This window comes from Candoia aspera, chromosome 2, assembly GCF_035149785.1.
Source record: "Candoia aspera isolate rCanAsp1 chromosome 2, rCanAsp1.hap2, whole genome shotgun sequence".
Lineage (NCBI taxonomy): Eukaryota > Metazoa > Chordata > Lepidosauria > Squamata > Boidae > Candoia > Candoia aspera.
Window position 1 is genome coordinate 152,668,995 of NC_086154.1, and position 13,677 is coordinate 152,682,671.

At 43.3% G+C, this 13,677-nt stretch overlaps 1 protein-coding gene across 1 annotated transcript in view; it reads left to right on the forward strand.

Annotated features, from left to right (window-relative positions):
• Positions 1 to 774: 774 nt before the first annotated feature.
• Positions 775 to 13,677, forward strand: part of ZSWIM4 (zinc finger SWIM-type containing 4) — a 31,944-nt gene continuing 19,041 nt past the window's right edge. The window contains exons 1-2 of the mRNA XM_063294341.1: positions 775 to 1,131; positions 7,997 to 8,198. Of these exons, the coding sequence (XP_063150411.1) occupies positions 955 to 1,131; positions 7,997 to 8,198 (379 nt within the window). The 5' untranslated portion in view covers positions 775 to 954. The remainder of the gene's footprint in view (positions 1,132 to 7,996; positions 8,199 to 13,677) is intronic.

A 13,677-nucleotide genomic window follows, 5' to 3' on the forward strand; every position in this document is an offset into this window, starting at 1 on the left:
CACAGCCTATTCACCTGGCCTATTAGAATCAAAGGGATATTTGAACAAACATTTGTTGGATTGGGTTGAGAAGGAAGGGGATCGATCGCAGTGCTCCAGAGTATGCAGGCAGGAGAAGGGATCACTGTATCCTAAGCAAACTTTGTTCAGAGGACTATTACCTTCAGCGGAGTTTGCTTCTGAGGAATGAATGCATTTCCACCGCGCTCTTAAATTTTCTCGGCATCAGGCTGTCGGTGTAATTTCACTCTCTGTAACAGCCCAACTGACATTTTTTCCCCCTTACGTTCAGTATAAGTCTTCTTTATTTTGTTTTCACCGAATTTTTTTTTAAATACAATAACCACATCAACTCAGCCCCAGACCCTCTTCTTCTAGGTTCCGAGGGGGGCCCGGCAAAGATGAACCCTGGGGAAGTGACGGGCGGGGACGATTGGGTAGAGAGACAGCATGAGCCGGAATGCGGTTCAACCCCCAGCTCGCTACATTGTTGCCATTCCCAGCCGGCATCACAATGTTGTGAATGGAAGGATCGCGGCGTAGGCCCCGCCCACGTAGAACCCTATCTGAAGGGCCTTGGTCTCCTGTCTTGCCCGATTGGCTGGGGGGCCTCCCGACCTTTGATTGACATCTTTTTTTCCAGACAGATCCTATTCTCTTTTTTTTAAAGCCCCACAACATGGGGGCGTGCATTGTTCCTCCTTGATTGGCAACCGAGCTCGGCCAATCTACACAAGTCTCTCCCGTGCAAACTAGCCAATAGAAAGCGGGTGAAGAGAAAAGGGTGGTCCGGGGAACCAGCAGCCGTCGAGCTCATTGTTGTGGGAGCTCCTTAAAGGGGCCGTATCCGCCGCCCACAGAAAGAGAAACGACCAACTGACCGGGCTGGGCCCGGGCCGCCGCTGGTGGGTTTACGGGAAGGTGCTCAGGAGAGGCCGGGGATCGGCCGGGCCTATGGAGCTTCCGCCCGCTAAGCGCAGGTGCGGCGCCCCTGGGGAGCAGCCCGAGCCGGGACCGGGACCGGGCGCCGCCACCTCCTCCTCCCCCCCTTCCGCTTCCACCTCTTCTGCCGTCGAGACGCTTCTGGACCTGAGCGCCCGGCGGGTGGCCGAAACTTGGGCCTTCGAGCAGGTGAGAGGAAGGACAGATCCCCACGGGGCAGCGCGCCACTCTTTGCTTCCCCTCCTGGCCACCCTTGACGTTCCGCGGCCGTGATGCCGGCTGGACCTTGGGAAGGAGCGACAGCCCCGGAGAGTCTCTTTAAACCGCCTCCTCCGTCGCCGCCTCTTTCGGAGGGAGCTGCTGGGGCGCAAAGCTGCCTGCAAGTCTTATCTTCCCCCGAAGTCCAAGTGGGGCTGCTGGAGGGTGAGGGAGAGGAGCCACTCTGCACGCCCTCAGGAGACCGTCCCCGTCCTGCGGTTGAACTCCTTTTGAAAGGCTTTTCTTTTCCTTTTTTCTTCATCAGCCGAGGGCTGGCGTTGGAAGACCGCTTCTTCCAGGGCTAAGCTAGAAATGCCAGCTTCTAAAATTGCTCCTGGAGCAGCCCCCCTGACAATAGGCCGACGTGCACAACGTTATGTGGAAAAGCTTTACCTGCTGACTTGGGCACATCCAAGATGCTGTTAGAAACATAGGAACAGGAAAAGCCGGGTTTCTTTCTTTCCTTGGTTGGTTGATACCTTGAACAAAGCCTAGCCTAATCTATCTCTTTTTCTCTACTTTTTCTTCTATTCTTTGTGCCCCCCCCCAATTTTCTTCAACAACTGTCCTGTTTCTTCTTTAGCTGTAGGCAAAGCCACTTTCTCATTCTTTCTCTTCACCTGCACCATTTCTGTTGCCAAACTGTTACAGCTCTACATACTTCATTTTACCTTCTCTGCAGTCTTGCAGCATCCTCTCCTTGAGGTCAAGTTCTAATTGTGTTTGAGATAATTTCTTTCTTTCTGGGACTCTTCCTTCTCAAAGAGCCTTTGCAAGGGAAGGGGGCAGGTGGTTTATCCAGAATGTGGTAGGTCTTGTGTTTGTTAAATGACAAATACTTGATTTCTCCATTTCTTTCCAGATTGATAACTTTTTTCCCCCTTGGAACCCCTCTTGTTTAATGGCTTGCTTGCTATTGGACAACTTGAGGGGCCACTCCTATTCTCCCACATTTCTTGGTCTGATTCTTACTAAATGTGACTTCTGAAGTCTCTTGACGGACTGGATTACAGTGGGAGAAGATGCTTTAAATGAATATCTTTTGGTTTTCCTAACTTGCCTATATGTTCAGTTCAACTTTTATTTGTGTTTTCCCCCCCCTGTTCTCCAGAAGTTTTCTTAGCTTTTCTTTCCTGTACCAGGCTGTCCCTTCACAAGCTGATGCCCTTATGCTCTTTGATCTGGAGGAAGTGCTTGTGATAACTATTTTTCCCCCAAGGCTTTTTCTGGAACAAAGCATGAGAAGCAGGAGATAGTTGAAACTAAGTAGACATGATGTAGCTGAGAGATCTAGGGCTAGTCCCGACAAAACCCAAGTGAAAGTGAAATCTCGATACTCTTGCAGGTGGGTGGGGAGAAGTTTGGCTTGCTCCATGGGCATTTCTCTCTTTACACTCTCTGCCGCCTTCTTGAAATTGGACAGAGTCATGCTTACCCATTATTCTTGGATGTCAAAATTTGGTTATTTCTTTCCATCAAGCAAAGCATTCTTTGTAAGCAGCTACGGTTCATTCAGGGAGACACCAGAGCATGATTTCCGTGTTGGGCTGGGGAACTAGTCAAACAAGAGTCACTTGTCACTGACATCAGCAGATGAAACTTCCCAAGTCATAGCATGTGCACACCTGAAATGAGAGAGAATGCAGATGATATCTGGTTTGGAAAGTGTTGTTGTTACTATTATTTAGCCTGGGAAAGATTCCATCACGGGATTTAAAAAGAAGTTTCACCGGGGCAAAGTTTCACTGCTTTGCTTTAAAAAACCCGTGACAGTTCTGATAGTAAGGTAGATTTTACTCATCTGAGGATTCAGGTTGCATGATGGTTTTTAAGCAGTTTGGCATAACTTTCCATCTCCAGCAAAGTGTGTGTTTACAGTGAGAACAGAAACATGACTTTTTTTCTTTTTGTCCCACACTCCCATTGCACCATCGGTTTCTCCACGAGACAGGAGAACTTTATGACTCATAATAAATGGGGCTGGGGAAGAGAATTAGGAAGGTGATGAAAGCTGTGACCTCTGTATACTTTTCTCAATTTGGAAGTGCAATTTTTATTTTGAGTAGAGTGGTTGAGTATATTACTGAATCAGAAACTCCTTAAAAAAACCACCTTTTTAACCTGGTACCTCATCCTAAGTTAGTTAGGAGGATTGTCATTATAATTGCAACACCTTTGACTTGAATCTGGCAAAGTAATAGCCATTGTCTTTGTCTGGATCCTCACTCAAGTGGTATGCCTGTGTCTGGCTTTTTCTACCGCAGATATGGAACTTATATGATGGAAGATTCTTCCATTTAAGACCATTTCTTATATAAAGAACATTACAGATTTATAAGCAAGCTGCTTGTAATCTCTGACATTTCTAGGGGAAAAAAATGAAGTGATGTTTTGTCCTAAGAGGACCTACTAGCACTCTAAAGAGAGCTGGGTGAACTCATTTGCACCCTGGTTCAGTGAGAAGTCAGCCTTGGTATGTGCTTATTTGTGCCCATCTCAATGAAACCACAAAATCTCTGCAATGTTTCTTTTATGATATTCTCTATTCCTGTGGTAGCAAAAGGGGAAGTAATCTTACTGTATAAGGGATGCAGTTATATTGGCTGTGGTGCAGTTTAGGGCACAGAATGTGACCTTGATAAATCATGAGTTGAAATCAATAGGGATGTTCTCTTGCTCAGACCCAACGAAAGGCATGGCCACTGCTTTCATGACATTCTTGTTCATTTCATTGGGGTTTATGCAGAAGATCTTCTAATTTGGTAGCATTGATTGTACCTCCAAATTAGTGGGATATAATTCCATGTCCCTTTTCCAACTGAGGCAAGAAAATGTAGTTGAGATTTAGATTTTCTATCTTCTTCTTGTCATTAATATTAAATATGTGACACCATTTGTTCAATCTGGCAGTGCTCTGTGTAGAAAGGATGTGCTCCCTTTCCTTCTCAGAAGACACAGAACCTGGGCATTGTATAATATCAGAATGTAATTAAAGGATAACCTGAATGACAGAAATGGATCAAATATTGGGAAGTCTAAAGCTAGTTCTAACTCTACCTTGTACATTATTCTTAGAGAGATTATGTAAAATATAGTTCTGCAGAAGCATTGGAAGAAAATGGTTTTTCTTAGCTCTAGTGGGCAGGTTGTTTGCTTCCAGTATTAGCACAGAGGATGAGGGTAGCACTAGGAGAACAGAGTGTTAGCTGAGGAAGTTGCATGCAGAAGAATGAAAGAAGGCTGCTGGCAAAGCCTGATTCTAGAAGGATGGAGTCATAGCAGAATATTTCAGCACCAGGATAAGATGTGAAGGTTTGGTTAAGACATCAGACGTCTGAACTGATTGAAAAGGAAGGAATTCAGTAAGCCAAGGTGATTGCATGGAGGGGACTGCTGAAAGGCAGTGACATATTGAGGCTGGATGTGTGCCTTATAGGTGACGTGATATTCCAGAGAATCCAGTTTTTACACGGATTGAATTCATCAAGTACAGCCTAAGAGACTTGGCAAACTTTTGTCCTATAAGGGCATTTCTCTCTATCAAAGATTCAGTTTATAGAAATGTGACAGAAGCCTATAGAAAACTGTGTTTTGAAATTAGATGGAGAATTTTTGCTGGTAGACAAATGGCCACCCTTCCTCTGTTAAGGGTGACAAGGACAGTGATACTCATCCATGATCCCTCTCCTTGTGTGTTGGGCCTGTACGCCTGCCAGAGCTTTCAAACACCTGAACAGGACTCAGGTGAGAAAATAAAGCAATCCATTTAGCACATTTGCATACAGAATCTGGTTTTCTTCATTGTTCTAAGCATTAATGTGGTTTGAGTGTGATGTCAGCCCTATAAGGTAGGCCAGACCAAGAGATTTTCTCAGATTAGTTTATTGGAATGGACTCAAGCCCTGCTTGTCTGATCATTGCCTTGGTAGCAGTTCTTCCTCCTTTCATCAAGGCCATTTCCTATGCTCTCTATGTGTTTTTGGTGTGTTGTGTTGTGTGAATCCAGCCATTGCTGTTTGTAAACTGGGGGTTGTGGCCTACTCTGCTACATGAATCCAGCCAATCTGGTTTATTCAACAAACAGTCCTTAAGCAAATCATGACTTAGCAGAATGTATGGTCTGAGCTAGTCTGTGATTGTCTAAATCATCCTTCTCCAACCTGGTCTGCAACTCCCATAATATCTTCTAGCCAGCATGCTATCTAGGAACTAAGATGTCCTGGGTAAGCTTCTCTCCTTGTTGCTGTCACCACCTTGTAACTAATACAAGGCCCTGTGTGCATGGCTGTCCTTGGAGCAAAGCAAGCAAAAGCTGCAAATTCTTTTATTCTCCAACTTGCTTCAAGTGGGTAGAATCTTTCTACAGGTTCTTATGAAGAAGGAGCAATGCCAGAGGCCTCCAGAGTCTAATGGTTGTCTGTTGCATATGAACCTGGCTGAACGAGAAGTGAAAGCCTGAGGAAATGAGATGAGAATTGAGAAAAGTGTGATGGAGAGACAGTGTTCAAAGACTCTCACGGGCCTAAAGTGCAAAAACGAGTGATGTAGTACAAAATGTAGTAACTTGAATCCAATGTGGCAGAATGAAATTGTACATGGAAGGAAAAGTAGGGAAGTTGTAGGGAATAATGAAAAAATGGAGGAGTAAACTGGGTAAAGTATTCAAAAGTTCTAGATCCATCTACAATAAGACTATTTCCCTATCCTTGTGTTTGTAATCCTCTGGCCTTTTTTCAGTGCGTGCTATTTCCCGCTCTGCCCTCCTTTCTGTTGCCCTTTTTGTAAGTGTCTTTGCAACACCAATGACCCCTGTTATTTCTAAGGATTGCATTCCTCCAGCAAATCATATCCTGGTTAGGTTGTGCAGCATCCTTTCTGGAAAAAGATGTCAGCTCTACCCACTACTTGTAAATTCAGGGAATGGAAAATCAGTACAGGAACCATGTGGGCATTCTTCTACCCCCAGGAGGAGGCTATCACTTTCCAAAGCCTACTGAGGGAAGTGGTTCAGGGGCCAAGGAGTGGGAGATCAATTTCCAACTACAGTATTTAAGTTACTTTAAATATCAAAATGTCTAAACCAACCAGAGCTATTATCACAAGGAGAAGCTGAACCTAACAGGGGCCTTGACTTCCCAGACTGGGAGATGAGCGTGGACAGGGAAAGTCCCAGGCTTCATTTTTCTGTCGTCTCCCTTCTCTATCCCGGCAGTCGTGCTGCTTTGGAGAGGCTGGGGTGCCACTGCTGAGACAGGCTTAGTCCAGACCTCAGCAGGACTCCTTTTTTACCTCCTGAGCAACCAGCTGTTCTCTAGCCACTGTGTGGGTTTTATGTTTCTTGCCCATAGTGGAGGTTACTTAGCTGTTTGCATTCCTCTTTCAGCCCTGCGACAGGCTTGTGGTTTCCAGTATCCCTCCCCATTTCCCGTCATATTCTCTCCCTCTTCCCACACAACCTGAAGTAAAAGTAGCTCAATATTTGGCCCTTCTTCTCAGAAGAGTGGGAGGGAAGGAAGGGTTGAATTGCAAATCCCACTTGGCTACACACTTGATTGGATGCTGAAGTCTAGCAATTCAGTGTGGTTTGTTAATCATATGCCAGAGTGGCAAAATATGGCATAATGCATAGAAAAGAAACCTGTTTTGACCTTATCTTATAGAAATCTGTTCTTTTAGCCACTTTGGAGGCTTCTGTGGAAAGAGAGTGCAAGTTTATCTTGGGGCTGAAGTATTTATCTCCAATCCGAGGATGCCTTGCAAGAGCACTGCCTGGCCTGTCCCCATAAGGACAACCCCGAGAAATGCTGCTCTTTGTTTTTCTAGCCCATGCTTGTATGTTTTCTCCAAAGTATTCATGATGGTTATGACAGTCAAAGGCAGTACTGATCAAAGTAAAGTGAAAAAAAAATCAAAGTTAATATAGCAAAGAAATCCATCATGAAAAGTTCTGGAATGGGGGAGCAGTGCTATAACTTGGCACCTGAAAGCAACTGTTTTGATGATCCGTTGAAGGAAATACCACAATTCAAGTAGCCTTACAGAAAAGGTCTGATCCCAGTTGATGCATCTGATGTGTGGCTGTGAACAGCTGACAGGTTCATCACTCAGGACAGGAGATGACACTCTATCTACCACCACACTTTACTTTTTTGGTTTCTAAAGGCATTACTGTGGGACGCGGTGGCGCTGCGGGTTAAACCACTGAGCTGCCGATCGGAAGGTCGGCGGTTCGAAACCGTGTGGCGGGGTGAGCTCCCGTTGCTAGTCCCAGCTCCTGCTCACCTAGCAGTTCGAAAACATGCAAATATGAGTAGATCAATAGGTACCGCTTCGGCGGGAAGGTAACGGCGTTCCGTGTAGTCATGCTGGCCACATGACCCGGAAGTGTCTATGACAACGCCGGCTCTAACGGCTTAGAAACGGAGATGAGCACCGCCCCCTAGAGTCGGACACGACTGGACTTTACGTCAAGGGAAACCTTTACCTTTAAAGGCATTACTGGAGATGGAACCAGAGTTGGCAGGGACAAATATTTAAGCCTGTGCTTAATTGTTTTGTGAGTTCTTGGTATTTGGTTTGCCCCTTAATTCTGTGAAACAGAGTAATGGTTTTGCTTCCAAATTTTGGTGAGGACATCTGAGAGCTGCTCTGTTGCTACTCAAGATAGGGTTGAGGAATTGTATATGGCCCAAAGGTTCTTTACCTTGGATTCAGGGCAAGAGCGAGCCTCAGATCCCTGCTCATAGCAGCTTAGAACTTCTAATGGTGTCCCTTCCTTCTTCACCCTCTTGTACAGGTTGAAGAACGTTTTTCCCGTGTCCCAGAACCTGTACAGAAACGCATTGTGTTCTGGTCCTTCCCACGGAGTGAACGGGAAATATGCATGTACTCTTCTCTTGGCTACCATCCCCCCGAGGGTGAGCGAGACTCACGCGTGCCCTTTAACCGTGGCTTGAATTTGCTACAGTCAGGTGCTGTTGACCGGGTCCTCCAAGTAGGTAAGTAACTTAATTTTGTTTTGTTTTGTTTTGTTTTAAATCACAATTACACACTGAATTATGGGTACACATGTGGCTGTGCTAAAGGAATTGATAAGCTTCCAAGCAATTGAGTAAGAGGACTTAGTCTGTAATGACTTTTTAAAAGACATCCATGTTTTTCTTGATTGTTTTGTAAACCATTATGCACCTGAATTGGTTTTTTAGTATACAGTTAGAATAAATAAATAAAGGTAAATAAAAACATTTGGTAGTTCCAATGGCTGTGTGTACCTAAATGAACTTGGTTAGATTTTTAATTGCATGTAGTCAGGTATAAAAATTGTATTTCTTTTATGATAATTCAAGAAGGAAGTCCATCATCACAGTTTATGTGTCCAAAATAACAGAGCAGCCAAACACCATATTTGCTTTTGTGAGATCAGAAGAGCAGATTGCTGTACTTCTGTTGTACTGTCATTCTTGAAGTATTATATATAGGGGTAATGACTAAGGCTATAGGGAGTTGAAATCCCAAACCCTTGGATGTTATGATGAAAATAATCTTATTTATTTTATTGAATGTTCTTTTGGATATTCTTTAATTCAGCGAGGGGTCAAGGTGCTTTATAATAAAGCCATGCAATAAAAAAATCCCCTACAACTTGCATGTTACTTGGCAGTCTGACAGAAGAGTCTTAAAAATCAGAAAGAAGCAATCAGAAAGCATCACTGAAGGTTTAGGAAGAACCAACCATCTTTTAAAGGCCCAAAATTGGGAAGTTAATGCTTTCTCACTTAGAAGGGAATCATTCAGCCTGGCTATTGCTACATAGGACCTGAATTTCTTCTAACCTATAAGATGATGGTATAGCTGCTGCTTCTTGCACTAGCTGTACAAGGGCAACCCCTCGTAAAGCATCTGCCTTTGTAGCTGTTTATTCACCTCTATCAACTTCCACAGCCTCTTTGATGTCAGTTGAAAAAAAAGAGGGATGTCATTACTTGTATATACAGCCTATATAAATGCTGATTTATTATTCAGGCTGGGAATACTTGACTAACTTTGGTTGATCTTGAAAAAGCTAAGCAGAATTGCCTTGGATGGGAGACCACTAAGAAATCTGATAGCTGTAGACTATTCTGGGAAGTCACAAAGTATCCTGGAGGAAGACAGTGGCAAACTACTTTTCATTCTGTTACCAAGTAAACTACTTGGATATGTCTGTTAAACTTGAATTTGAGAGAGATTAATTAAATTACAGTGTATGAATCCAGCCAGTTGCTGCTTATCCAGCAAATTCTGATTAAGCCAGTGCTTCCCAAACCTGGGCAAATTACCCAAAATTGGGTTAAAGTGTTTTTTCTTTGGTTAACGACACATGAACCCAATCATAACAGGGACATTTAAATTGACTTAAAGCATTTTACCTACTTTGGGTAAAAAGGACTTTCTGGTAAGTGGTTTTGGGTAATGAAGGAAAAAGTTTGAGAAGCAATGGATTAAGCAAATCATGGCTTAATGCTATGCATGAACGTAGCATTTGAGTTTTCAGATGTGCAATGCCTCAGAACTGGAGAGTGGCGTGCACTTTCTCTATACTGAATAGCCATGTGCACTGACTAATGAAATTGTTCTGGAAAATTATGAAGAAATACTGAACAAGTAATAAGCCTCGCTTGTGCCCCAGTTAATGTGCATAGTAGCTCATGGAAATGTCCAACTGAAGCTGTGCATAGCTCTTGCTCCTGAGCTTGGAAGACTAAACATGGAAGGTTGCCCCCTTCCCTGCCCTGCCTGCTCGCCCAATATCTGCTGCCATGCAGTTCTGAGGAACCATCTAGGTCAGTCTTCTTTGAATAAGAGCAGAATTCCTCATGTTGCCAAATACCACATTTTATCCTTGTGCAGTTAATGTGTGTAATTGCATACAGAGTTTTGATAAGGGAATACACTCATTTTGTTTGGCAAATAAATTTCTTTACTTTCATTATTGGCTGAAGATCCTTTAGGATTGTTGCTGTTTATTGGACCCTTTATGAAAGATTACAGGACAAATGATTATTTGTGTTAGGTAATTGGCCTTCTGCTGGGGGAGAAGGGATCTCTGTCCATCAAGAAAATATTTTTCATTCTCTCTCATGTTACAGAGGTTTCTTTAAGCAATTTCTAGTGTTTTGACTGCAGAAGACTGTAGCTCCACAGGTATTAACAATAAATAGAGCTTGCTTCTGGATATCTCTCAGCTACCCTCTTGTTTATAGACTTCTGTAAGTGAGCTCTGTAGGATGGGCTCCTATAAACAGCCAAAATACCCACCTACACTGTAGAACAAAGGGTCTTTGCTTTCCTCCTTATTCTTTCTATATATTAAAGCAAGTTGGAGCACAAATGTTGCTGAGGCTGCCTACTGCCATAATGATGGAAGTTCATTTGGGAATTTCTTATAACCCCCTCAGCTGACCTCTGCTTTTCGATCCAAGAATCTAAAGCAGGAACGTACAACCTGAGGACTCCAGAGCCAGATGTCAGCCCTAAAAGCTTTAGGCTGCCTGAGGTTCCCTAAAGTAGTTTTTAAATTATAATTTGAATGTGAAGGAACATGATTAAATACTGTGCACCGTTGGAGAGTACTTACATTAACTACAACTTTAATTACATGTCAGTGAGGTCAAATCTAGTATTTGTTGTGGCCCTTTCCATTACGTTTTGAGTGCAGGTCCTGCCTTGTTGCTCAAGAACCAAAAGTAGTCTTCATCCAGAAAAAGTTACACTTTTATAGTCCAGAGATACCATGTTCCTCTCTGAAAAACGGTTTGCTGGACAGTTATTTATTTTTCAAATATCACAATTGGTTTTAAAAAGGGTTGTAGCTCACTCCTATGCATGCCTACTCAAAACTCCCACTGTGTTCAAAAGAGCGTACTCCCAACTAAAGAGATCTAAAAACGCAGTCTGATTTTTTAAAAAATGTCTTCGTGAAGCATAGAGTAAATCAGGGTTAGTATACTAATGAGTGCGTTCCTTTTACTGCATGGTAGTAATTCTGGTACGTGGTATGTGGTATCCCCTCCAGCCCACATAGAGTTCTTGGGAACATGTTATCCAGCTCTTTCCTGTGGCCCTTCCAAATGCTTACGGACTCTGTGGGTCACGAGGTTTTCACTGAGGCATCTTTCCTCTGAGACCTCGTACTGCAAAGCAGCTGCCTGTTTTTGTCTGTATGTCACTTGCCTGAATATAGGAGGAAATATGGAAGTAGCCCTTCTTAGCTGATTAACACAGGTTGTCTAAACAGCTGTAGGCCACATAGAGCTGAGATTAATATTAATATCTACACTGGTTTCTGTTCGCCTTGTGTTAGCTTGGACTTTTCCTATCCTCTAGTTCCTTATTCTCGAGTACACGCTTGAGCTATTCCCTGGAATTCCCAGATTGTGTATGAACTAGTCCCTGAAATTCCTCTTTGGAGATTAGACCTATTCTACGTGTCTTGCTCTGAGAGCATGAACACCTCTGGCATTCTCAATACTTATGTTTTCAGAAGTGCTTGGAAGTGCCGCAGAGATTTTGCTAGGAGATGCCTTGTATGGTGGGTGATGTGCTAGCAAATGCTTCAAAGCTCTTGTGTTCACTTTTTTTTTTTTTTTTGGTGCCTTTGATTCAGGCTTGACTCCTGGTGACTGCCTGGACAAGTCGCTGCAGTTTCCTTGGCAAGATTTAGGAAGTGGTTTGCCCTTGCCTTCTTTCCAGGGCTGAGAGAGAGTGACTGGCCCAAGGTCGCTCAACCGGCTTTGTGCCTAAGGGGGGACTAGAACTCACGGTCTTCTGGTTTCTAGCCTGGTGCCTTCACCACTACACCAAACTGGCTCTTTTTATTTACATTAATAACTATTAAAATTGCATGTGCTTTAATAGGTGAATGTTGTGTTCTGTAACAAAATGGAAGAAGATAATCCTATAGATAATATAACATTTGGATTGGCTCAGTTTTTCCCATAAAACATGTTAACAGCAACCATCCTCTCAGCGGATTTATAGCTGTTGCACGTCACTGAATCTCTTTTCCTTTTTGCTTCAGTTTGAACTCATTATATCCTACCTGCTTAAGCGACAGTCACTTATCTCTACTTCCCGTATAAGCAAGCAAGCAGATTTTTAAGCATCCTATGGAGTGTTAGAGTCCCAAATTCTAGCCATCCATCTATCCATGTGCTGCAGAACCAATTGCAAGAACAGATTGCTCTATGGGGTAAGGGCACAGGTTCCTAGTCTTGGATGGCTAGCACCTGATTGTAGAGTTGCATTCCCCTCTCTTTCTTGTCCCCTCCGCCCTTCGAAGCTGACACCAAGTCTTTTTCCACTAGTAAAAAGAAAGGCCAGCATTGTATGTCTTCTTCACTGCAACACTCCATAAATTGTTCAGAGCTATGGGAAACTACTAGGGCCTAAGAGATAGCATTGTGTCTTGAAATCCAAGGTCATATTCTAGTACTGTTATAAATGTTCAAAACTTGTTCAACAAAGAGTATTTTGTGGAAAGCTGATGAAGTGGCTTAGAGTGGGAGCTGCATAGCAGGAAATCCCCAGTTCCTCTTGCACTGCAGCCGTAAACTTGCTTAGTGGCTTTAAGCAGTCCATTTTTCTCTTGTGCTCACCCACCCTTGTACAACAGGAAGCTGATACTGCCTACTTTAGGGTGATTGTAGGGATTACTGAGTTAATACATCCAGCACATTGAAGACTTGAAATGTACTTCATCAATATGATATATTATGTAGAAATCAGCATACAGATTGTTTGAAGACTCATCCTATGCCCTAGGATCTTGGTGTTCTTGCTGTGGTGCATTCTGTATGAGTTTACTCAGGAGTTAGCTCCACAGGTCTCATGGGCAGCTTTGGCAATTAAGTGTTTTAAGATAACTGTGTTAGCCTTAGTTTACCCAATGAGGTTTGGTGGGTAGCTCTGGCTCTGTAAAGGCTAAGGAGTTTTTCCGCAGCTTGGCTCTCTGTACTTTCTGTACATTCCAGTAGATATAGTCAGAAGAAAAAAGAGAGAGACTGGCTGTATCAGAAAAAAGGCTGATACAGTCCAGCATTTGATTCAAGACTAGTTGCTGTTGGTAGCTCTAACCTCCATCCATTTGTCTAGTTCTAGTTTGAGACCATATGATTGGCCAACACGGCCAACACTGGTTAGGAATTATGAGAAGGGGAGACCCAACCTATCTGAAGAACACAGAGTTACGTAAGAAACATCTAAAACATATTTGACCTTCTCTCCTACTTGGTGCTGGTTATAACCAAGCCATGAAATGAAGAATTGGGTAAAATAATAGTTACACAAAGGGTTTATGCATATGCTGGATTCAGTTAAAAATAAATTGCTAAATTCTCAAGCTAGATGTAATCCCAGTAACACGATAGAGAACAAAATCTGCTCAAATTAACCAGTATCTACATTGTCTGAGGAGGGAGGGAGAAACAGGGTGGTGGT